Source organism: Mustelus asterias, chromosome 5 (genome assembly GCF_964213995.1).
Source record: "Mustelus asterias chromosome 5, sMusAst1.hap1.1, whole genome shotgun sequence".
Classification (NCBI taxonomy): Eukaryota; Metazoa; Chordata; class Chondrichthyes; order Carcharhiniformes; family Triakidae; genus Mustelus; species Mustelus asterias.
The window spans coordinates 28,667,104-28,693,638 of record NC_135805.1 but is presented as its reverse complement, the minus strand read 5'-3'; the positions used below and the strand labels follow the sequence as shown (position 1 = coordinate 28,693,638).

Below are 26,535 nucleotides of genomic sequence, written 5' to 3'. Positions count from 1 at the left end.
GGTACAGGGTCTCAATTATTTAGGGTGGCATGGTGGTACAGTGGTTAGCACTGCTGCCTCACAGCGCCAGGGATCCGGGTTCAAATCCGGCCTTGAGTGACTGTCTGTGTAGAGTTTGCACAATCTCCCCATGGGTTTCCTCCGGGTGCTCTGGTTTCCTCCCACAGTCCAAAGATGTAACCTTGAAGCCAGGGTTACAAGCTTCAACTTGTAAATTGACCCTTAGTGTCCCAAAATGTGTAGATTAGATGGGATTATCCATGGTAAATGTGTGGGGTTACAGGAATAGGGCAGGGATGAGGGAGTGGGTAAAATACTCTGTGGGAGAGTCAGTGCAGACCTGATGGGCCAAATGTCTTCTTTCACACCGTAGGGATTCTATGATGATCCTACTTCACTGGGATGGCGCATCTCACATGTGGCAAGATGGTAATGTCACAGGACATTACCAGGTAATCCAGAGGCCCAAGTTAGTGCTCTAGAGGACAAGGATTCGAATCCCAGCTGGTGGAATTTAAATTCAATTAATAATCTGGAATTGAAAAGCTTAGTCTCAGTAATGGTGACCATAAGACCATTGTGGATTAGAACAAAGAACAGTACAGCACAGGAACAGGCGCTTCAGCCCTCCAAGCCTGCACCGATCATGTTTACCTATCTAAACCAACTGCTTATATCCCTCTATTCTCCATTTGTTCATATGCCTATCAAGATAAGTCTTAAATGTGGCTAACGTAACTGCCTCAACCACCTCACTTGGCAGTGCATTCCAGGCCCCCACCACCCTCTGTGTAAAAAACTTCCCCCACACATCCCCACTGAACCTTTCCCCCGTTATCTTGAACTTGTGCTCCCTTGTAATTGTCATTTCTGCCCTGGGAAAAAGCTTCCAACTGTTCACCCTATCTATACCCCTCATAATTTTATAAACTCCTATCAGGTCGCCCCTCAGCCTCCGTCTTTTCAGGGAGAACAATCCCAGTTTATTCAATCTTTCCACATAGCTAATACCCTCCATACCAGGCAACACCCTGGTAAACCTTTTCTATACTCCCTCCAAAGCCTCCACGTCCTTCTGGTAGTGCGGTGACCAGAATTGGCCTAAATGTGGCCTAACCAGTGTTTTATATAACTGTAATATAACTGTTACAGTTCATTGTTTAAAAACCCATCTGGTCCACTAACGTCCCCGTGTGGGGAAGGAAATCTGCCGTCCTTATGTGGTCTGGCCTACATGTGACTCCAGAGCCACAGCAATGTGGTTGACTCGTATTTGGTCTCTGAATTGGTGTGGTAAGCCACTCAGTTCAAGGGCAACTAGGGATGGGGTTTGGGCAACAAATACTGGCCTTGAGAACAACATCCCACGAACAGATCAGTAAAATTACATAACATTCCAAGCCCTCTCTGGGTAAAAAAGATTTATCTTGAATTCTTTATTGACTTTTCGCTGTGTGACATATCCCTGGCTCCAGCAGCTCAAGATCCTTTGTTTTTAACACAACTTTGAATTCTATCTATTTATACTCCCCCCTAATGCATGTTCCAGATGTGATTAGTGCCTCTGAACCCAAATTAGGATCAAAAATCCAGAAATTTAGGCTTAAGTGAATATACTTGCACCCATTAGTTTGGCCCCGATTCAGAATTCTAATCCGATTCAGGAATTTGAGCCAACAGTCATCATTTTATTCTAAGTGTCCGCTAGACAGAAGGTCTGAAAATATTTACTTGATTGAAGATAAACAGCAGCAGATTTCAACTTGCAGATGTCACTGGGCAAAGCCCCACTTGCTTGTTCATGTGGCCCCCATCCTGGTCAGCAGGTCTGAGGCGCCTAACTTTGTGCCCAGCTGCAGTCACACACGCAGCGCGAGATGCTGGTTAAAGTTGGCTGGAAGATGTCCAGTCAAGCAAACCCATTCTTCATTCCCCCTTCCGATCCTGTCCATTTGTGCCAGTGCAGCACACAGAGTGGAGTCCGACAGAGTTGTTTGGAAAGTGGGAATGAAGCATAGAACCATAGAACCATAGAAAATTACAGCTCAGAAACAGGTCTTTTGACCCTTCTTGTCTGTGCCGAACCATTTTATGCCTAGTCCCACTGAGCTGCACTTGGACCATATCCCTCCACACCCCTCTCATCCATGAACCCGTCCAAGTTTTTCTTAAATGTTAAAAGTGACCCCGCATTTACCACTTTATCCGGCAGCTCATTCCACACTCCCACCACTCTCTGCGTGAAGAAGCCCCCCCTAATATTCCCTTTAAACTTTTCTCCTTTCACCCTTAACCCATGCCCTCTGGTTTTTTTTTCCCCTAGCCTCAGCGGAAAAAGCCTGCTTGCATTCACTCTATCTATACCCATCAAAATCTTATACACCTTTATCAAATCTCCCCTCAATCTTCTACGCTCCAGGGAATAAAGTCCCAACCTATTCAATCTCTCTCTGTAACTCAGCTTCTCAAGTCCCGGCAACATCCTTGTGAACCTTCTCTGCACTCTTTCAATCTTATTTACATCCTTCCTGTAACTAGGTGACCAAAACTGTACACAATACTCCAAATTCGGCCTCACCAATGACTTATATAACCTTACCATAACACTCCAACTTTTATACTTGATACTCCGATTTATAAAGGCCAATGTACCAAAGGCACTCTTTACGACCCTATCCACCTGTGACGTCACTTTTAGGGAATTCTGTACCTGTATTCCCAGATCCCTCTGTTCAACTGCACTCTTCAGAGTCCTACCATTTACCCTGTACGTTCTTCTTTGGTTTGTCCTTCCAAAGTGCAATATCTCACACTTGTCTGCGTTAAATTCCATTTGCCATTTTTCAGCCCATTTTTCTAGTTGGTCCAAATCCCTCTGCAAGCTTTGAAAACCTTCCTCACAGTCCACTACACCTCCAATCTTTGTATCATCAGCAAACTTGCTGATCCAATTTACCACATTATCATCCAGATCATTGATATAGATGACAAACAACAATGGACCCAACACCGATCCCTGCGGCACACCACTAGTCACAGGCCTCCACTCAGAGAAGCAATCCTCCACAACCACTCTCTGGCTTCTTCCATTGAGCCAGTGTCTTATCCAATTTACTACCTCCCCATGTATACCTAGCGACTGAACCTTCCTAACTAACCTCCCATGAGGGACCTTGTCAAAGGCCTTGCTGACAAAGATAATGTAGGAGATTGTCATCGACTTCAGGAAGCGTAAAGGAGAACATGCCCCTGTCTACATCAACGGGGATGAAGTGAAAATGGTCGTGAGCTTCAGGTTTCTAGGTGTTCAGATCACCAACAACCTGTCCTGGTCCCTTCATGCCGATGCTATAGTTAAGAAAGTCCACCAACGCCTCTACTTTCTCAGAAGACTAAGGAAATTTGGCATGTCAGCTAAGACTCTCACCAACGTTTACAGATGCACCATAGAAAGCATTCTTTCTGGTTGTATCACAGCTTGGTATGGCTCCTGCACTGCCCAAGACCGCAAGGAACTACAAAGAGTTGTGAACGAAGTCCAGTCCATCACTCAAACCAGCCTCCCATCCATTGACTCTGTCTACACTTCTTGCTGCTTCGGAAAAGCAGCCAGCATAATTAAGGACCCCACGCACTCCGGACATTCTCTCTTCCACCTTCTTCCGTCGGGAAAAAGATACAAAAGTCCGAGACCAAGTCTGGATCAACCGACTCAAGAACAGCTTCTTCTCCGCTGCCATCAGACTTTTGAATGGACCTACCCTATATTAAGCTGATCTTGCTCTACACCTTAGCTATGACTGTAACACTACATTCTGCACCCTCTCCTTTCCTTCTCCCCTATGTATTCTATGAACGGTATGCTTTGTCTGTATAGTGCGCAAGAAACAATATTTTTCACTGTATCTCAATACATGTGACAATAATAAATCAAATGTAAAGTTTGTGGGATTGGTCCTAAGAATAATGTAAAAGTGATGGAATCTTTGCCAAGCATTTTTTTCCCCAAGGATAACAAAAATGATTGGAACTTACCCTCATTTGAAACACGTTTGTAAAGAATGCTTGACAACAAAATAGATTATTTTATAATCCTCAGACACACCGAGTGTGAGTACTGCCTCCTAACACATTCCACATTAACCTCTTACGTTGGAAATGAAGGAGATGTGTAAAGGAGGGATAACCTATTGTTGTGGTTTAGCTTTTACCATCCAGATTTTAACCATTGGGATCTCGCTGTTTTATGGGAACATCAGACCCGCTGGCTGGAGAAGGAAAGACAAACGCCGGAACTCTACCACCTCGCCCGCCGCGGAATCGGAGCGGGCGAGGATCCAACAACGGAAATCTCCATTGGTCTCGGGCAGGAATTTCCGGTCTCGTTCGAGCGTGTCCGTAAAATCCCGCACAAGGTCTACCTAAAATTAAAGCAAATTACTGCGGGTGCTGGAATCTGAATCAAAAACAAAAAAAAGGCTGGAAAATCTCAGCAGGTCTGACAGCATCTGTGGAGAGAGAACAGAGCCAACGTTTCGAGTCAGTGACGAAGGGTCATCCAGACTCGAAATGTTAGTCAAGGTCGATATAGTTCTTCTGTTTCCATCTTGGTGGTCATCTGATGCAGTGGATAATGGAGTTGTTGCGTAACCATAGCGATGTGTTAGTTATTCTTGTCACATACCTAACTTCAATAATATAGACGGTGCCTTTTACATTAAATAAAATACCATAATAAAGTTCACTGAATGAATCCTCATTTTTTATTCGGGAATGATGAACTTTGAGGAATGTATGCTGGGACCAACACTGGGTAAGTCGACTGTACCGAGACATTCTGTGCTGGTGTTGATAGACACACACATGAGCTTAGTGAGACCTGCTTGTCAACACGTTCCACACTCACCACTGACACTAGGAATGAAGGAGACACGTGGCTTCAAGTATCTTGCTTAATTAGCCGAGTGCTTAATTTACCTTCTTTGGTGACATGTTAGTCTTTGTTCTAAAATAAGTTTTGTTGAGATTGGTTCAAGCCAAAGTACAAACGGCCAAATAAAATATCTGAACTTGTGAACAGTTACTTTTGTGCATCAATGTGGTAGAATGACCGGTTAACATAAATATGAGTTTCTAACCCACTCTTTCTCATACACATATCGACAGTATGATACCTCAGTCTGGTTACAGGCTTTTCCCCATTTTTAGTCTATCCACTCCAGAGAAGAAGAATCCAACTCTGCAAACATCTCCAGTCTGGCTCTGCTGTATAGGTGAATATTGGGTGTGCCTTCAGGTCAGGGTTACTAAATGTTTATGACCCTCAGGGCTTTACCAGCTATTAAGGGACAGGTTGGGAAGCTATGGGGCTGGTGAAATGGTGAGGGAATATGGGGGAGGGTTCCTTCCTGCTGCCATGACATTTTACCAGCAATGAGGGAGGTGGAGGCCCCTCCAGCCCTGAGGCCAATTGCGTCACCGAAGTGGCCAAATAAGGGCCTCCACCCACTGCCGATGGCATGTTACCAATGGTGGGTGTTCCCTCTGCCATGCAGGGAGACCACCTGGTGGGCACAGGAAGGGTAGGTGGGGTCCTTCTAATGGGGCACTCTCTGGCTTAGGGAGGGGCCCCCCTGGCAGCCATGGCCACATTCACAGCAGCAATGGCCTCCCTTCCCCCCACACTCGCCGACACCACATTCCCCACCCCAGAGCCGGCCTGATTGGCTCCAGTGAGCCTAGGTTCACCTGGTTATGAGGGTGGTGGCCATTGCTGGGCGCTCTCAGCTGGGTGCAGCCCCAGAAAGCTCTGGAGAAGCTCTTGGAGAAGGGCTTCTGTCAAGTTGAACCACAGGAGCCCTGACAGCAATTCATTCGTTGCTGAATGGGTCAAAAGGGTGGCTGGGTATCCTCCAAATGGCCAGTACGGGTTTGGACTCTGCTGTCTAACCCATGATGTGGAGATGCCGGCGTTGGACTGGGGTAAGCACAGTAAGAAGTCTCACAACACCAGGTTAAAGTCCAACAGGTTTATTTGGTAGCAAATACCATAAGCTTTCGGAGCAATGCTCCTTCGTCAGATGAAGGAGCATTGCTCCGAAAGCTTATGGTATTTGCTACCAAATAAACCTGTTGGACTTTAACCTGGTGTTGTGAGACTTCTTACTGGTCTAACCCATTGTCAGGATCCCTGCTACCCTGACTCAATCCAGCTGTTAGCGCGACAATCTGTTTACACAAGTGTGTGAGGTTTCAGTTTATGCAGAGCTGGACTGTGGAATGCTACCCTGCAAGTGTTGGAAGTGTACGCAATCAGCATGAAACTTAACTTCTTTAGTCACTTAACAACCAGTCTTTGCCATATACTTGGGGCTGTTTGTTCGGTGCCAAATCTTTGCCAGCTCCTCCTGTGATGATTCACTGGGTAAAAGCACCAAGCAGCACCTTGGCTGGAGGTGTTGGTGGAAGAAGATTCAATAGTAACTTTCAAAAGGGAATTGGGTCAGTACTTGAAAAGGGTAAATGTGCAGTGCTAAGAAGAAAGAGAGTGGGATTAATTAGATTGACGAGTTAGTATGGACATGATGTGCCTAATTGGAAGATGAGGTGCTATTCCTGCAGTTTGCGTTGGGGTTCGCTGGAACATAAAGTAAAGTTTATTTATTAGTCACAAGTAAGGCTCACATTAACACTGCGATGAATTACTGTGAAAATCCCCTAGTCACCACACTCCGGCGCCTGTTTGGGTCAATGCACCTAACCAGCACGCCTTTCAGACTGTGGGAGGTAACCGGAGCACCCGGAGGAAACCCACACAGACACGGGGAGAACGTGCAGACTCCACACAGACAGTGACCCAAGCCGGGAATTAAACCCGGGTCCCTGGCCCTGTGAGACAGCAGTGCTAACCACTGTGCACCGTGCCGTCCATAAACATAGGCCAAGGATGGACATGTGGGCAGGGGAGCAGGGTGGTGTGTTGAAGTGGCAAACGACAAGAAGGTCTGGGTCCTGCTTGCGGGCAGACCCAAACTGGAGGAACAACACCTCATCTTCCGATTGGGCTCTTTACAACATGCTGGACTGAACACTGAGTTCAACAACTTCAGAGCATGAACTCTCCCCACCATCCCATTTAAATTTATTTTATTTCATTTCATATCATTCTCAATTTTATCATCCTTCTTTCCACTCCCCCCCTCTTTCTTCCCACCCCCCCCACCCCTCCCACCCCTTTCAGGCCAACTGCCACATTCCTCAGGCAGTCCTTTACCAAGCTCTACCTTTGTTCAGCCATTCACACATTTTGATCACTTAATGGACACTAGTAGCACCTTCTCAGCCTCCTGCATCCTCATTTACATTCCCTTTGTCCCATTCCACCATCCTCCCTACCCTCAGAGTTCAAATGTCTGCTGACTCGCTTCCCTCTCGACTCTGACGAAGGGTCATCCAGACTCGAAACGTTGGCTCTGTTCTCTCTCCACAGATGCTGTCAGACCTGCTGAGATTTTCCAGCATTTTTCTGTTTTTGTTTCAGATTCCAGCATCCGCAATAATTTGCGTTTATCTCGAGGGTAATAGGGGATTGGCAAAAGGTGAGAGTAACACCAGTCAATTGAAAGAAAAGACACAAAGGTACTTCTAGGACCTCTAGGATTAAAGGTGGTCCTGAAAGGGGAAATAATAAAGCAGTTGGAGGAACAACATTGAATATACGTGGATGATTGGTCCATCCACCCTGTCCCATGTGGCTGAGTTCAAGAGAAGCTTGAGGAACAGTAGCATCTGTCGATGAAGCACTTGACAACATACTAAGTGCAGGTCACTAAGCATTGCCTCTATTCTGTTGGAGAACAGAGGCTGGTGATGGTTCTGCTCTTCCCATTTACAGCTTCTCATGGACCCAACTTTCTTTAATTAACAGGCCACTCAGTCCCTCAAGCCTGCTCCGCCATTCAATAAGATCGCGGCTGATCTGAGTGTAACCTTGATCCTACATTCCTGCCGACCCCCAGTAACCTTTCACCCCCTTGTTAATCAAGAATCTATCTAACTCTGCCTTAAAATATATTCAAAGGCTCTGCTTCCACAGCCTTTTGAGGAAGAGAGTTCCAGAGACTCTCCCCCTCAGAGGGAAAACATTTCTCCTCGTCTCCGTCTTAAATGAGTGATCCCTTATTTTTGAACAGTGACCCCTGGTTCTGGATTCTCTGACAAGAGGAAACATCCTCTCTACATCCACCCTGCCAATACCCTCCGGATCTTAAAGGTTTCAATTAAGTTGCCTCCTACTCTTCTAAACTCTAGTGGATACAAATGTAACCTCTCCAATCTTTCCTCATAAGACAACCCGCCCATTCCTGGGATTTGTGGTGGGCTGCCTTCATAGAATCTCTACAGTGCAGAAGGAGGCCATTCGGTCCATCGAGTCTGCACCAACAACAATCCCACCCAGGCCCTATCCCCGTAACCCCACGTATTTACTCCACTAATCCCTCTAACCTACACATCCCAAGACATTAAAGGGCAATTTAGCATGGCAATCACCTAACCCGCACATCTTTGGACAGTGAGAGGAAACCGGAGCACCCGGAGGAAACCCACGTCTTCTTAGAATCATAAAATCCCTACAGTGCAGAAGGAAGCCATTCGGCCCATTGAGTCTGCACCGATACACTGACAGAATATCTTACCCAGACCCACCCCTCAACCCTATCCTTACGCATTTACCCTGCTAATCCCTACACATCTTGGACATTAAGGGGCAATTTAGCATGGTCAATCCACCTAACCTGCACATCTGGAGTATTACGTGCAGTTCTGGTTGCCACACTACCAGAAGGACGTGGAAGCTTTAGAGAGAGTGCAAAGAATGGTGCCTGGTCTTGAACTAAACTAAACCAGGATTGTTTTTACTGGAAAGATGGAGGCTGAGGGGGAGACCTGATAGAGGTCTACAAAATGATGAGAGGCATAGACAGGGTGGATAGTCAGAGGCTTTTTCTCAGGGTGGAAGTGTCAATTACAAGGTTCAAGGTGAGAGGGGGAGAGTTTAAGGGGGATGTACGGGGGAAGTTTTTCACACAGAGAGTGGTGGGTGCCTGGAACGCGCTGCCAGAGGAGGTGGTGGAGGCAGTTATATTAGCAACATTTAAGAGGCATCTGGATGGCTACATGAATAGGGAGGGAATAGGGGGATACAGAACGAGTTTTTTTTAGTTTAGTTAGGGCATCATGATTGGCACAGGCTTGGAGGGCTGAAGGATGTGTTCCCATGCTGTACTGGTCTTTGTTCTATCTTTGGAGTATGGGAGGAAACTGGATCACCCGGAGGAAACCCACGCAGACATGGGGAGAACGTGCAAACTCCACACAGATACTGACCCAATTTTTGTTTTTTAAAAGTCTTGTGAATTTTTTCCACGTTTGCTCTGTGCGATGTCCTGGAAATTAACCTTCAATTCCTGGGGACCGCAGGTGGATTCTGTAGGATTGGAAAACCTACTGTAGCTATAAAGGGTCAACAGTGCTATAGTAGCTGTAGAGAGTCAACAAGGAAACCTAGGCTTATGTACAGACCCCTCTTTGCCAAGTAGATTGATTTCCTACAGGATGGGTTTTCCAAAGTATATAGAAATTTGGTTGAATTAGAGGAAGCAGATGATAGTGATTGCAGTTATGTCAGCGTGAAAGGAAAAGACAAGCATCAGGGGACCAGTCTGCAGGCAAACTATTCAGAAATGGAACAGGCAGGTGTTAAACAACAGGGAATACAATATTAACATAGCAACAGGGATAGGCTATTCGGCCCCTCCATTCTGTTCCACCGTTCAATAGGGCAGCATGGTTAGAGCACAGTGGTTAGCACTAGTCCCCGAGAGGAAGTGCATTATGGTGGACGTCTGGTCCATTTACAGGGTTAATAGTCACTGGAGACTAACTAGGCGGCACGGTGGCACAGTGGTTAGCACTGCTGCCTCACAGCACCAGGGACCTGGGTCCAATTCCCGGCTTGGGTCACTGTCTAGCGGAGCATGCGCGTTCTCCCCGTGTCGGTGTGGGTTTCCTCCGGGTGCTTCAGTTTCCTCCCACAGTCCGAAAGATGTGCTGGTTTGGTGCATTGGCCATGCTAAATTCTCCCTCAGTGTAGAAATCTGCCCGGCGACAGTAGTAACCAGCTTTCAAAAGATGTGGTTTTCCCAGTAACGAGATGAGCAGGCATCTAGGCAGAACAAGGGGCAAACCACCCTATTTGTAGGAAAGTCTAATGATGACCATCAAACCATTGTCGATTGTCACAAAAACTCATCTGGTTCACTCACTGTAAACAATTTGTAGGAAACAGCTTACATAGATGATTGCAGAATCAATGGAGGTATACACATGCTAATTTCTAGAGGCACGGAATTTAGGAGAGAGTTTGGCAGTCACCCAAATACAGAATGAAGAATCAAAACGGAAACATTTCCAGTATCCTCAGAAACAGGCAGTCTAGTTTACATCGAGCAGCCGAGAGGTCAGGTTACCTCTAACAGCCGAGAGGTCAATCCACAACTCACTACCAGGAGGCTAACCTGCATCTAAATCTTAGAGATAAGGCAGTGCAGAAACATTAGTAAAGGCAATTTAAGTATCTTCACTGGACCAGATAAAGACGTTTCCCAGACTAGATCCTCAGCCTTGTATTGTGTGGTAACTATAAGCTGGATTTGACTTATATATTTATTTAATTTGGATGTTGTTCGGAGACGTGGGAACTCTAAAAGGGTTCAGGTATTGTAGATATATTTTGGAGGAGGGGGTAATTTCTACAAAAACTGTATGTGCTTAGTGATTCATACACTTAATCATCTCAGATGATTGTGGTCCTGTTCTTGTGTATTTGACTTTTCTTTAATTTAATAAATAATCTTCAATAATTGTTATATGACGACTAGATGGTTAGTCTCACTGGGGTTTCACGTGATTCCTCACACCATTGAAAAAGACAAAATTATACACCACCATGAATCAGTATTTCACACTGGGCCAACCTCGCAAATCAATCAGTGTAGTTCATGACAAGGTCAATCTCTAATTTTACAGTGAGTGAACCAGATGCGTTTTTGCGACAATCGACAATGGTTTGATGGCCATCATTAGACTTTTACTCCTAGATTTTTATTGAATTCAAATTTCACCATCTGGTGTGGTGGGATTCGAACCTGGGTCCCAGAGCATTACCCTGGGTCTCTGGATCCCTAGTCCAGCGACAATACCACTATGCCACTGCCTCCCCTGTGTCCATAAAGAACACATTGTTGATTTGGTTGTGTAGAGGCCATAGGGAAGCCTCACCACCCCATTGCTCCCACCACCTTTGCCCCATTGCTCCAGTTGGTTCCATGTTACCTGCCCCATTGCGTCTGTAGGTCAGTCTCCAGTGACAGATGTTGCAAAGTTGGGTAGAGTAATTGTAAATTGGGAGGTAGGAAGTTAGAATTTGCTGTTTGTAAAATTGTAAATGCAAGGGGGGGGGGGGGGGGGGGAAAGAGCATTGTGTGGTCCCGATAAAAGGTGGTGCCTTTTCTGTGCTTAGAGATTTAAAAATGCAAGTACACAGAGAGCCCAAACTGAAACATTTGTATCGAAAGGCCAAGCAGCAGTTTTTACCAAGACAACAGGCTTTTGAATTTTGCCAATCAATTTGAATCAGGCACTTAGATACCAAAAATGTATTAAATTTAAATCTGATGGTTTTGACAACCTAGGACCAATCCTATTGTGGGAAATATTGATATGTCATCATGGGTTTAAAAGGGAGCAGTGGGACAAAGAGGTAACTGCCACCTACCAGAGCTAACAGCTCAGAGCTCTCAGCTCTGAACTCTCAAGAGAGAGAGCGAGAATTGTTGGCTCTCATAGCTTCATCTATGCCTTAATAGAAAGCACCATCTGGATAGCAAAGATACCAAAGAAGGAAGAAGCTCCAGACAGAAGAATCAACAGAGAGGGCCCAGAATATTCTGGAAGACACAAAACCCTGGTTGTAATTTAGAGAGTGACTAAATTCTATTTTGTTAATGAGTGGGAATTATATTTATTGGAACAGCATTCCATTAGAATCTTGTTTTATTCAGGAATAGTTAATAATTAGAAGGAATTTATTCGGTTTGTTAATAGTTTAGTTACTTTGCTCACTGTTAGTTAGATATCTTAATTTTTATGTGTTGACTTTAGGGAGAGTGTCAGGGATTTATTTTTTATTTAACCACTAAGAGTTGCTGAAGAGCAGGTCACGCCACTTCACACACCCTTTTTACAGATTATAGGGTGAGGTATTCCTCCTGAAAGTGGCAACGCAGGTGGAGAAGGTAGTCAAGAAGGCATACGGCACGCTTGTCTTCATTGGCCGGAGCACTGAGTTTAAAAATTGGCAAGTCATGTTGCAGCTTTATAGAACCTTAGTTAGGCCGCACTTGGAATATAGTGTTCAATTCTGGTCACCACACTACCAGAAGGATGCGGAGGCTTTGGAGAGGGTACAGAAAAGATTTACCAGGATGTTGCCTTGTATGGAGGGCATTAGCTATAAGGAAAGGTTGGAGAAAGTTGGTTTGTTCTCACTGGAACAACAGAGGTTAAGGGACGACTTGAAAAAAGTCTACAAGATTATGAGGGGCATGGACAGAGTGAATAGTCAGAAGCTTTTTCCCAGGGTGGAAAAGTCAATTACTAGGGGGCATCAGTTTAAGGTGCCCTGCAAGGTTTAAAGGAGATATATGAGGCAAGTTTTTTTTACACAGAGGGTGGTGGGTGCCTGGAATTCGCTGCCGGGGGAGGTAGAGGAAGCAGATACGATAGTGAGTTTTAATGGGCGTCTGGACAAATACATGAATAGGATGGGAATAGAGGGCTATGGTCCCTGGAAGGGTAGGAGGTTTTAGTTCAGTTGGGCAGCGTGGTCGGTGCAGGGCCGAAGGGCCTGTTCCTGTGCTGTAATTTTCTTTGTTCTTTGGGTTTTTTGGTGTTAGTTCTCAGAGGGGGGATCAACCTCCACTTAATAATATAAAGCAGTGAGACTTACCTGGAATTCCGATAGCACACAGCGACGGGTAATAGATTTTCTGTATTATGACAAATGTGTTGCCATATGTAGGCGCCATGTCCAGCAGGTAGTTTTCTTGCAAGGCAACTAGAAGGAGTGGCTCATTGTCCCGTTCAGCTCCTGTAAACAAACATGAGCTAGTATTAATGGGAGCTATTTACAGCCACCTCCCACAAGCTCTGAGCCTAACACACGTACAAGAAGGTGCCTCGGCCCAAATGACAGCAACAACCTGGATTCGTGCAGTGAGCTGAACATTGAAAACATTCCACGGTGCTTCCCTGGCACATCATCAATCAACTGAGTCACACAAGAGCAGCCGGCCAAACTCTCGGGGTGAAGTCCTCTCGCCTTCATCCCTGCTATTTCCCCATTCTGACTCCGGCTTCAAACAATCCATTCTGTCAAAGGGAGGATATCTAATTAAAGTGGACCAGGCCACAAGGTTACAATGGCTCACCAGGAACTGGCCTTTTGAGGTCAGGGGAACCACAGGTATTGAAGGGGAGACTTGGAGAGAGGCAGCCTTCACCCTCACCCCATCGCCCTCTCGGGCCTCAAGGTCACTCTCTGAAAATGGTGCCCTTCCCTCCTCTGCATGAAAACCTTTCCTGTCTGCTTCCTCTCCTTGCTGGAGAAGGGTGTGTCCAACTAAGTGAGAGACAGAAACATAGAAAAATCAGAAATAGAACCAGCCTGCAGGAGTAGCTCATTTGGACCTCCCAACCTGCAGGAGTAGGCCATTCGGCCCATCCAGCCTGCAGGAGTAGGCCATTAGGCCCATCCAGCCTGCAGGAGTAGGCCATTCGGCCCATCCAGCCTGCTCCGCCATTGATTTTGATCATGGCTGATCATCAAATCATCAGAGACCTGGTGCCTGGTTAGGTGGAGCCTGGTCTTCCAGGGAGAAGAACCTTGACAGTTCTTGGGCCAGCTGCCCCGCTGGGAAGGAAGGTCCTCCTCAAAGTGACAGCCGATGGCATCGATGACCTGTCATGAGAGGCCGAGCCTCCTGGTGCAGCAGCCAGGTCGAGAGAGCTGACCCTCGGCCAGGGGACCCTGCGTTTGGGGCCTCACCTCCTCTGAGCATGGTCTCAATGTTCTTTTAAAAGTTTATTTATTGGTCACAAGTAAAGCTTAGAACAAAGAATAAAGAAAATTACAGCACAGGAACAGGCCCTTCGGCCCTCCAAGCCTGCACCGACCATGCTGCCTGATTGAACCAAAATCCTCTACCCCTCCGGGGACCATATCCCTCTATTCCCATCCTATTCATGTATTTATCCAAACGCCCCTTAAAAGTCACTATCGTATCTGCTTCCACTACCTCCCCCGGCAACAAGTTCCAGGCACTCACCACCCTCTTTGTAAAAAACCTGCCCCGTACATCTCCTTTAAACCTTGCCCCTCGCACCTTAAACTTGTGCCCCCCAGTTGACTCTTCCACCCTGGGAAGAAGCTTCTGACTATCCACTCTGTCCATGCCCCTCATAATCTTGTAGACTTCTATCAGGTCGCCCCTCAACCTCTGTCGTTCCAGTAAGAACAAACCAACTTTCTCCAACCTCTTCCCATAGCTAATGCCCTCCATACCAGACAACATCCTTTTCTGTCACCCCTCCATAGCCTCCACATCCTTCTGGTAGTGTGGCGACCAGAACTGAACACTATATTCCAAGTGTGGCCTAACTAAGGTTCTATAAAGCTGCAACATGACTTGCCAATTTTTAAACTCAATGCCCCAGCCGATGAAGGCAAGCATGCCGTATGCTTTCTTGACTACCTTCTCCACCTGTGTTGCCACAGTGACCTGTGTACCTGTACACCCAGATCCCTTTGCCTATCAATACTCTTAAGGGTTCTGCCATTTACTGTATATTTCCTATCTGTGTTAGACCTTCCAGAATGCATTACCTCACATTTGTCCGGATTAAACTCCATCTGCCATCTCTCCGCCCAAGTCTCCAACTGATCTATATCCTGCTGTATCCTCTGATGGTCCTATCTGCAAATCCACCAACCTTTGTGTCATCCGCAAACTTACTAATCAATCCAGTTACATTTTCCTCCAAATCATTTATATATGTTACAAACAGCAAAAGTCCCAGCACTGATCCCTGAGGAACACCACTTGTCACAGCCCTCCATTCAGAAACACACCCTTCCACTGCTACCCTCTGTCTTCTTTGACCGAGCCAGTTTTGTATCCACCTTGCCAGCTCACCTCTGGTCCCATGCGACTTCACCTTCTGCACCAGTCTGCCATGAGGGGTCTTGTCAAAGGCCTTACTGAAATCCATGTAGACAACATCCATTGCCCTACCCTCATCAATCATCTTCGTCACTTCCTCGAAAAACTCGATCAAGTTCGTGAGACACGACCTCCCCTTCACAAAACCATGTTGCCTCTCACTAATACGTCCACTTATTTCCAAGTGGGAATAAATCCTGTCTCGAAGAATCCTCTCCAATAATTTCCCTACCACTGATGTAGGGCTCACCGGCCTGTAATTACCTGGATTATTCTTGCTACCCTTCTTAAACAAAGGAATGACATTGGCTATTCTCCAATCCTCTGGGATCTCCCCTGGTCCCCTAGTGGCTTGTGCTACCAAATAAACCTGTTGGACTTTAACCTGGTGTTGTGAGACTTCTTACTGTGTTTACCCCAGTCCAACGCCGGCATCTCCACATCATGGCTACCATCGACACCGCAAACTCCGGCTCCAAGTGGAGAGGATCTCCATATGCCCTGTTTGCGAACAGAACTCCCACTTACCTGATGAAGGAGCAGCGCTCCAAAAGCTAGTGGCTTGTGTTACCAAATAAACCTGTTGGACTTTAACCTGGTGTTGTGAGACTTCTTACTGTGATCTCCCTTGTAGCCAGTGAGGATACAAAGCTTTCTCTCAAGACTCCAACAATTTCCTCCCTTGCCTCTCTCAGTATCCTGGGGTATATCCCATCAGGCCCTGGGGACTTGTCTGCCTTAATGTTTCTCAAGAACCCCAATATCTACTTCTTTTTGGTCAAACTGTCTACACACCCTTTCCCAGACTCAACATCTACCAAGTCCTTCTCTTTGGTGAATACTGACACAAAGTACTCATTTAATACCTCACCCATTTCCTCTGGCTCCACGCATAGATTCCCTCCCCTGTCCTTGAGTGGATCAACCCTCTCCCTGGCTACCCTCTTGCTCTTTATATATGTGTAAGAAGCCTTGGGATTTTCCATAATCCTGGCCAATACTTTTCGTGACCCCTTTTAGCCCTCCTTAATCCTTGCTTAAGTTTCTTTCTACTTTCCTTGTATTCCACACTTGCTTCGTGTGTTCCCAGCTTCCTAGCTTTGACAAATGCTTCCTTTTTCTCATTGACTAGGCTCACAATATCTCTCGTTATCCAAAACTTGCCATACTTATCCTCCATCCTGACAGGAATCCCTATCAACTTACACTTGAAAGCCTCCCATATGCCAGATGTTGATTTGCCCTCAAACATCTGCCCCCATTTTACATTCTTCAGTTCCTGCCTAATATTGTTGTAATTAGCCTTCCCCCAATTTAGCACCTTAACTTGAGGACTACACTTATCTTTATCCATCAGTACCTTAAAGCTTACTGAATTGTGGTCACTGTTCCCGAACTGCTCCACTACTGAAACATCGGCCACCTGGCCGGGCTCATTCCCCAATACCAGGTCCAGTATGGCCCCTTCCCTAGTTGGACTATCTACATAGTGTTTCAAGATGCCCTCCCTCCTTACATTAACACTGCAATGAAGTTACTGTGAAATTCCCCTAGTCGTCACACTCCGCTGCCTGTTCGGGTCAATGCACCTGACCAGCACGTCTTTCAGACTGTGGGGGGAAACCGGAGCACCCGGAGGAAACCCACGCAGACACAGGGAGAACGTGCAAACTCCGCACAGACAGTGACCCAATTGAACCCGTGTCCCTGGCGCTGTGAGGCAGCAGCACTGTGCCACCGTGCTGCCCACAATCCCAATGCTGTCTTTTTCCCTTTATTCCTTCATGGGATGTGTCACTGGCGAGGATGGCTTTTGATGCCCATCTCCAATTGCCCCTGTGTTTTTTACTCAGGACATCGTGGGGGTGGTGGGTGGTCGGGGCGGGGCGGGGTGGGGGGAGATCAAGGCGAGGCGGGGGAGGAATTGCTGTGCTGGCCTGCTCAGCGCTATGCTACCGGCCTCTCCAGCGGGTACAGGCCCCACCCCCGGGTTTTCAGTGTGCATCTCCCTGAGGCACTCTGCAGTGCAGACACACACACACACACCCACACACACACAATTAGCTATGACAGACGTCTGGAAACTTCAACTCGTGGGCAGTCTAAACAATGAATTGGAAATGATCTCAGTGTTTAGGAAATCCTGACCCAGCTGCAGACGTCAAACTCCACTCCAGTCCCAACTCACAAAAACACACATTCGCGGAAACACTATTTCTGCCAAACACACTGACGTGAAGATTATTTGTTCAACTTTGGGCAGGATTTTCCATTTCCGATTGGATCCTGATCCCGTCGGGGGGCGGGGGGGGGGGGGGGGGGGGGAGGCGGAGCAGGTGGATTGGGGGCTTGCTTCCTCAAAGCTGGGAAGTCAACAGGAGGCTCTCCAAGCCTGTGCTGCTCCTTGGTCCAACTAGACCAATCGTTTGTATCCCTCCATTCCCAGGCTGCTCATGTGACTATCCAGGTAAGTCTTAAACGATGTCAGCGTGCCTGCCTCCACCACCCTATTTGGCAGCGCATTCCAGGCCCCCACCACCCTCTGTGTAAAAAACATCCCTCTAATATCTGAGTTATACTTCGCCCCTCTCACCTTGAGCCCGTGACCCCTCGTGAACGTCACTTCTGATCTGGGAAATAGCTTCCCACCGTTCACCCTATCTATCCCCTTCATAATCTTGTACTTCATAAGGAGCTGCAGCCTTGCAAGATTTATCCTTAGACTTGGTCAGAGGGAGAGGGGAGGGTGAGGAGGGAGGGCGGGGGGGGTGAGGAGGGAGGGCGGGGGGGTGAGGAGGGAGGGCGGGTGGGTGAGGAGGGAGGGCGGGGGGGTGAGGAGGGAGGGCGGGGGGGTGAGGAGGGAGGGCGGGGGGTGAGGAGGGAGGGCAGGGGGGGTGAGGAGGGAGGGCGGGGGGGTGAGGTGGGAGGGCGGGGGGGGTGAGGTGGGAGGGCGGGGGGGTGAGGTGGGAGGGCGGGGGGGTGAGGTGGGAGGGCGGGGGGGTGAGGTGGGAGGGCGGGGGGGTGAGGAGGGAGAGCGGGGGGAGAGGGAGAGCGGGGGGAGAGGGAGAGCGGGGGGAGAGGGAGAGCGGGGGGAGAGGGAGAGCGGGGGGAGAGGGAGAGCGGGGGGAGAGGGAGAGCGGGGGGAGCGGGAGAGCGGGAGGAGAGGGAGAGCGGGGGGAGAGGGAGAGCGGGGGGAGAGGGAGAGCGGGGGGAGAGGGAGAGCAGGGGGAGAGGGAGAGCGGGGAGAGAGGGAGAGCGGGGGGAGAGGGAGAGCGGGGGAAGAGGGAGAGCCGGGGAAGAGGGAGAGCGGGGGAGAGGGAGAGCGGGGGGAGAGGGAGAGCGGGGGAGAGGGAGAGCAGTGGAACTCCGAGAGAGGGAGCGGGACAGCGAGAGTGGGAGAGGGAGAGCAGGAGAGGGAGTGGGAGGGGGAGAGGGAGAGGAAATAAATGGGTGAGGGAGCAAGGGAGGCTGGAAGAGGGAATGTGGGAGAAGAGTGAGAAAGTAAGCGGAAGAGGGAGTGGGAGAGAGGGGGAGAGAGAGTGAGGGAGTAAGCGGGCGAGGAAGAGCGAGAAAGGGAGTGGGAGAAGGAGAGCGATAGAGCAAGAGAGGGAGTGGGAGAGGAAGAGAGGCGGAGAGAGAGCGAGAGAGTAAGCGGGAGAGGGAGAGCAAGAAAGGGAGAGGGAGAGAGAGAGTGAGAGAAGGAAAGCAGGAGAGGGAGAGCGAGAAAGGGAGAGGGAGAGAGAGAGAGTAAGAGAAGGAAAGCAGGAGAGGGAGAGAGGGAGAGCGAGAGAGTGAGAGAAGGAAAGCAGGAGAGGGAGTGGAAGAGGGAGGGCGAGAGAGAGAGGAAAAGACCATAGAACATAGAACATAGAACATTACAGCGCAGAACAGGCCCTTCGGCCCACGATGTTGCACCGACCAGTTAAAAAAAAAAACTGTGACCCTCCAACCTAAACCAATTTCTTTTCGTCCATGAACCTATCTACGGATCTCTTAAACGCCCCCAAACTAGGCGCATTTACTACTGATGCTGGCAGGGCATTCCAATCCCTCACCACCCTCTGGGTAAAGAACCTACCCCTGACATCGGTTCTATAACTACCCCCCCTCAATTTAAAGCCATGCCCCCTCGTGCTGGATTTCTCCATCAGAGGAAAAAGGCTATCACTATCCACCCTATCTAAACCTCTAATCATCTTATATGTTTCAATAAGATCCCCTCTTAGCCGCCGCCTTTCCAGCGAAAACAATCCCAAATCCCTCAGCCTCTCCTCATAGGATCTCCCCTCCATACCAGGCAACATCCTGGTAAACCTCCTCTGCACCCTCTCCAAAGCCTCCACATCCTTCCTGTAATGTGGGGACCAGAACTGCACACAGTACTCCAAGTGCGGCCGCACCAGAGTTGTGTACAGTTGCAACATAACGCTACGACTCCTAAATTCAATCCCCCTACCAATAAACGCCAAGACACCATATGCCTTCTTAACAACCTTATCTACTTGATTCCCAACTTTCAGGGATCTATGCACACATACACCTAGATCCCTCTGCTCCTCCACACTATTCAAAGTCCTCCCGTTAGCCCTATACTCAACACATCTGTTATTCCTACCAAAGTGAATTACCTCACACTTCTCCGCATTAAACTCCATCCGCCATCTCTCGGCCCAACTTTGCAACCTGTCTAAGTCTTCCTGCAAACTACGACACCCTTCCTCACTGTCTACCACACCACCGACTTTGGTGTCATCAGCAAATTTGCTAATCCACCCAACTATACCCTCATCCAGATCATTAATAAATATTACAAACAGCAGTGGCCCCAAAACAGATCCCTGAGGTACACCACTTGTAACCGCACTCCATGATGAATATTTACTATCAACCACCACCCTCTGTTTCCTATCCGCTAGCCAATTCCTGATCCAATTTCCTAGATCACCCCCAATCCCATACATCTGCATTTTCTGCAGAAGCCTACCATGGTGAACCTTATCAAACGCCTTACTAAAATCCATATATACCACGTCCACTGCCTTGCCCCCATCCACCTCCTAGGTCACTTTCTCAAAAAACTCAATAAGGTTAGTAAGGCACGACCTACCTGCCACAAAACCATGCTGACTATCACCTATCAATTCATTACTCTCCAAATAACTATAAATCCTATCCCTTATAATTTTTTCCAACATCTTGCCGACAACAGAAGTGAGACTCACCGGTCTATAATTCCCGGGGAAGTCTCTGTTCCCCTTCTTAAACAATGGGACAACATTCGCTAACCTCCAATCTTCTGGTACTATACCAGAGGCCAACGACGACCTGAAGATCAGAGCCAGAGGCTCTGCAATCACTTCTCTTGCCTCCCAGAGAATCCTTGGATAAATCCCATCCGGACCAGGGGATTTATCTATTTTCAGACCCTCCAGAATATCCTGCACATCCTCCTTATCAACTGTAATACTGTCTATTCTACTCCCTTGCAACCCAGTGTCCTCCTCAGCTATATTCATGTCCCCTTGCGTGAACACCGAAGAGAAATATTGGTTCAATGCTTCACCAATCTCCTCCGGTTCCACACATAACTTCCCTCTGCCATCTATAACTGGCCCTAAACTTGCCCTAACCAACCTTCTGTTCTTGACATACCTATAGAACGCCTTAGGATTCTCTTTAACCCTATCCGCCAAAGTCTTCTCATGTCCCCTTTTAGCCCTTCTAAGCTCGCTCTTCAACTCCCTCTTAGCCAATCTAAAGCTTTCTAGTGCACTACCCGAGTGCTCACGTCTCATCCGAACATAAGCCTCCTTTTTCTTTTTAACCAACAAAGAAACTTTTTTGGTGCACCACGGTTCCCTAGCCCTACCAATTCCTCCTTGCCTGACAGGGACATACCTATCACAGACTCGCAGTAGCTGCTCCTTGAAAAAACTCCACATGTCGGACGTTCCCAGTCCCTGTAATCTCCTAGTCCAACCTATGTTTCCTAATTCTCTCCTAATAGCCTCATAATTACCCTTCCCCCAGCTAAAACCACTGGCCCGAGGTTCATGCCTATCCCTTTCCATCACTAAGGTGAACGTAACCGAATTGTGGTCACTATCACCAAAATGCACACCAACTTCCAAGTCTAGCACCTGGTCTGGCTCATTTCCCAGCACCAGATCCAATATAGCCTCACCTCTAGTTGGCCTGTCTACATACTGAGTCAAAAAACCTTCCTGCACCAGGAGGGTGTGGGAGTGGGAGCGTGAGAGTGAGCAAGAGGGCGTCTCCATGTTGACCCTCTCTAAAACATTCAAAGAACAAAGAAAATTACAGCACAGGAACAGGCCCTTCGGCCCTCCAAGCCTGCACCGACCATGCTGCCCGACTTAACTAAAACCCCCTACCCTTCCGGGGACCGTGTCCCTCTATTCCCATCCTATTCATGTATTTGTCCGGACGCCCCTTCAAAGTCACTATCGTATCTGCTTCCACTCCCTCCCCGGGCAGCAATAACCAGAGCTGTGGGGCCTCCGTTGTGGAGGGGAAGGTCAGGGAGGCTGGAGGGGGTTTCTCAAAGTTAGCCTACAGTGTTATTCCCTGGGTCTATTAGCAGGGTGGGGGTTGCCTCTTGGTGAGGTGGTGGTGGGAGGGGGTGGGGTGGGGCCCATAGGATGATGAAATGAGGGGCCCATAGGATGAAGAAATGACCAATGTATTAATTAACTTAACGAGCTCCCTGTCGCTATTGGGCAGGTACTGAATTTGCCCCTCCCATCCATTTCCGAGTGTAAACCCTGCCCCTAGTAACAGCAGGCTAAGAGCGTGGATACTGTCCGAGAACTTCCTCTCTGATCACAAGCTCCTTGACTCCTGTACTGACAACCCCAGGTGCACGTGAAGAAACTTTATAACGCAACTTTGAAAAACTTTAGACAAAAATCCCACACAAAAGGCTCTTCATTAACCTCAACCCTGTGAGGATTCAGATTAAACCCTGGGAGTAAATGAGAAACTGTCTGAAAGGAATGAAACAGGGAGTACTCATTAGAGGAGCGATTAAAAATGGGGCTGGCGGGGGGTGGGTAAGTACTGAATGCAGCGCCCCAGGGGCTCAGCACTGAGACCAACTCCAAAACTCAACGACAGTCGTCCGATTTGCAGGGGAGACAAAACTAAGAGAAGCAGTGGGTTAGGAATGTCAGAGTGAATCAGGCAAATTCAGAACAATGGCAGATCAGAGTCAGCACAGAATCAAGTACAAGAGAGTGAGAAGGCTGAATAGATTTCAGGCCAATTAATGCAAAGCAGGAATCAATAAAACTATCTGAATGTTGAGTGACATCGTCGAAATGTCGAGTACAAGACAGAGGAGTTAATGATCAAGGTGTACAGTTTCCTCATCAGTACTGGGTTGTAGTTCTGCTTGACAAGCAATGAAAGCTACCCAAGTTTGATGCAATTTGATTTATTATTGGTATACAGTGAAAAGTATTGTTTCTTGTACTATACAAAGCATATCGTTCATAGAGTACAGAGGAGAGAAGGAAAGGAGAGGGTGCAGAATGTAGTGTTACAGTCATAGCTAGGGTGTAGAGAAAGATCAACTTAATATATGGTAGGTCCATTCAAAGGTCTGACAGCAGCAGGGAAGAAGCTATTCTCGAGTCGGTTGGTACATGTTCTCAGACTTTTGTATCCTTTTTCTGACAGAAGAAGGTGGAAGAGAGAATGTCTGGGGTGCGTGGGGTCCTTAATTATGCTGGCTGCTTTTCCAAAGCAGTGAGAAATGTAGGCAGAGTCTGAATGGGAGGCTGGTTTGAATGATGGACTGGGCTTCATTCACGACCCTTTGCAGCTTCTTGCGGTCTTGGACAGAGCAGGAGCCATACCAAGCTGTGACACAACCAGAAAGAATGCTTTCTATGGTGCATCTGTAAGAATTGGTGAGTGTCGTAGCGGACATGCCGAATTTCCTTAGCCTCCTGAGAAAGTAGAGGCGTTGGTGGGCTTTCTTAATTATAGCATCCACATGGAGGGACCAGGACAGGTTGTTGGTGATCCAGATACCTGGAAACCTGAAGCTCTCGACCATTTCCACTTCATCCTCCTCTACGTGGTGACTATCTCCTTCATTTTGTTGAGATTGAGGGAGAGATTATTGTCATTGCACCAGTTCACCAGATTCTCTATCTCATTCCTGTACTCTGTCTCATCATTGGTTGAGATCTGACCCACTATGGTGGTATCATCAGCAAACTTGAAAATCGAGTTGGAGGGGAATTTGGCCGCACCGTCATAGGTGTATAAGGAGTTTAGTTAGGGCTGAGGACACAGCCTTGCAGGGCACTGGTGTTGAGGATGATCGCGGAGGAGGTGTTGTTGCCTATCCTTACTGATTGCAGCCTGTGGGTTAGGATGTCTAGGATCCAGTCGCAGAGGGAGGAGCTGAGCCTTCAGAGATACTGCAGAGAGGAGTAAAGAGATGGATACAAAGTCAGGGGTCCATGACCTGAGAAGGTGGGTATCTGACTTTTTAAAATTCAGTCATTCATTAGGGATGTGGGAGTTGCTGATGAGGGCAGCATTTATTGCCCATCTCTAATTGCCCTCGGGAATGTGGTAGTGAGCTGCCTTTTTGAACCGCTGCAGTCCATGTGGTGTAGGTACGCCCACACTGCTGTTAGGGAGGGAGTTCCAGGATATTGACTAACAATAGTGATGGAACGGCGATACATTTCTATGATGTGGAGGTGTATTTCTAAGTCAGGATGGTGAGACTGGTGACTTTTAAGGATATATTAGGACTATTAACAGTGTGGAAAATGTTGAACTGGAATCGTACTTTGAACTAAAATGAATAAAAATGCAAATGAACTTAAAATAGTAACTAATGATCCACCAGAAGGAAATCTTCAGTTAGAAATAGAAATCATAGAAACCCTACAGTGCAGAAGGAGGCCATTCGGCCCATCGAGTCTGCACCGACCACAATCCCACCCAGGCCCTATCCCCACATATTTTACCCGCTAATCCCTCTAACCCAAGCATCCCAGGACTCTAAGGGGCAATTTTTTTAACCTGGCCAATCAACCTAACTCGCACATCTTTGGACTGTGGGAGGAAACCGGAGCACCCGGAGGAAACCCACGCAGACAGGGTGAGAACGTGCAAACTCCACACAGACAGTGACCCAAGCCGGGAATCGAACCCGGGACCCTGGAGCTGTGAAGCAGCAGTGCTAACCACTGTGCTACCGTGCCGCCCTTGTAGGTAATAAAATAAAACAAGGCTTACTGCAGCTTATAAATCGAAGAGAAAGCATTAATGAAGAAACTTCATTCCTCCAACACTTCAGGCCTCACCCTGGGCCATTCCAACCTCCCACAAGCCCCAGCAGCATCTTATTTATACTCAGTCAACTGGTCAGCTGATCATCACATCATTTTGTCACTGGTTACATAGGTTACTGGACCAGCTGACCCTTACACCATGTTACCATTGGTCACACGACAACAGATCCAATGTTATCCTTGGTTACATTCTAACAGCTAAAGACAAAATACTGCAGATTCTGGAATCTGAAACAAGGACAGAAAATGCTGGAGAAACTCAGCAGGTCTGACAACTTCTGTGGACAGGGAATAGAGCCAACGTTTTGAGTCTGGATGATGCTTCAAGAGAGCTTTGTCAATAGTAACTGTTGGGAATCGTAGAATCCCTACAGTGCAGAAGGAGGTCATTCGGCCCATTGAGTTTGTACCGACCACAATCCCACCCAGGCCCTGTTCCCATAACCCCACACATTTACCCTGCTAGTCCCCCTGACACTAAGGGTCAATTTAACCTGGCCAATCAACCTGACCCGCACATCTTTCAGACTGTGGGAGGAAACCGGAGCACCCGGAGGAAACCCACGCAGACACGGGGAGAACGTGCAGACTCCACACAGACAGTGACCCGAGCCTGGAATCAAACCCGTGCCCCTGGCGCTGTGAGGCAGCAGTGCTAACCACTGTGCCACCGTGCCGTGTACATTTCCTCCAAGTAGACCGACTTGAGTTACATACCCTCTCTAAACAAAGACGTCTCAAGTATAATGATGGCTATGTAAGCTCATTAAATAATAAATTGCCAGGGAAAGACGATTTTTACCTCAGAGAGCTGAGGGAAACCAAGGGGGAGATTTGTGGGACAGCAGTGAATAAAGATGGGCCGAATCGCCTTTGCCATTCAGCTCACTATGTCAGTGCTGACCAAAAAAAAAAAGAGAGAAAAGAAACTAGCTCTTCATTTTAGTCCCAGTTTCCAGCACCAGGTCCATAGCTTTGCTGGTTTGCATTCCAGGTGCAGGTCCAGGTACCTTGTAAATGAGTCGATCGTTTCAGCCTCAATCACCAATTCAGGCAGTGAATTCCAAACGCTCACCACCCTCTGGGTGAAAAAGGTTTTCCTCGTGTCCCCTCCAATCCTTCTATCAATCTGTGATCCCTGGCAATTGACCCCTCAGCGAGGGGAAAACAAGTCTTTCCTGTCTGCCCTGTCTAGGTATCCAATCACTTTGTATACCCCAATTACCTCACTCCTTAGCTTTCTCTGCTGTGAGAACATTCGAATTAGGAGCAGGAGTAGGCCATCTGGCCCCTTGAGCCTGCTCCACACAGGAAAGCAATTCTAGCTTATCCAATTTCCCCTCATAGCTGCAATTTTCAAGCCTGGCAACATTCTTGAAAATCCCATAACAGTCTCACCCAAAGCAATTCCTTCCAATTCATACCAGCATGTGATCTATCCTACTCACTGATACTACTACAGTGCAGAAGGAGGCCATTCGGCCCATCGAGTCTGCACCAACAACAATCCCACCCAGGCCCTATCCCCGTAACCCCACATATTTATCCCGCTAACCCCTCTAACCTACGCATCCCAGGACACGACAGAGCAATTTTAGCATGGCCAATCAACCTAACCCGCACATCTTTGGACTGTGGGAGGAAACCGGAGCACCCGGAGGAACCCCACGCAGACACGGGGAGAACGTGCAAACTCCACACAGACAGTGACCCCAAGCTGAGAATCGAACCCAGATCCCTGGTGCTGTGAGGCAGCAGTGCTAATCACTGTACCACCGTGCCATCCCTGAATCCACCTAACCCGCACTTCTTTGGGCTCTGCAGCAACTCACTCCGTGAGCTCCCTTTGACAG

General features: G+C 47.8%; 1 protein-coding gene across 1 annotated transcript in view; it reads right to left on the bottom strand.

Moving 5' to 3' along the window:
• The window catches only part of LOC144493441 (putative G-protein coupled receptor 139), an 88,363-nt gene that overhangs the window by 7,003 nt on the left and 54,825 nt on the right, over nucleotides 1-26,535 (bottom strand). Inside the window, exon 2 of the mRNA XM_078212353.1 lies at nucleotides 13,070-13,210. Coding sequence (XP_078068479.1) covers nucleotides 13,070-13,148 — 79 coding nt within the window. The 5' untranslated portion in view covers nucleotides 13,149-13,210. The remainder of the gene's footprint in view (nucleotides 1-13,069; nucleotides 13,211-26,535) is intronic.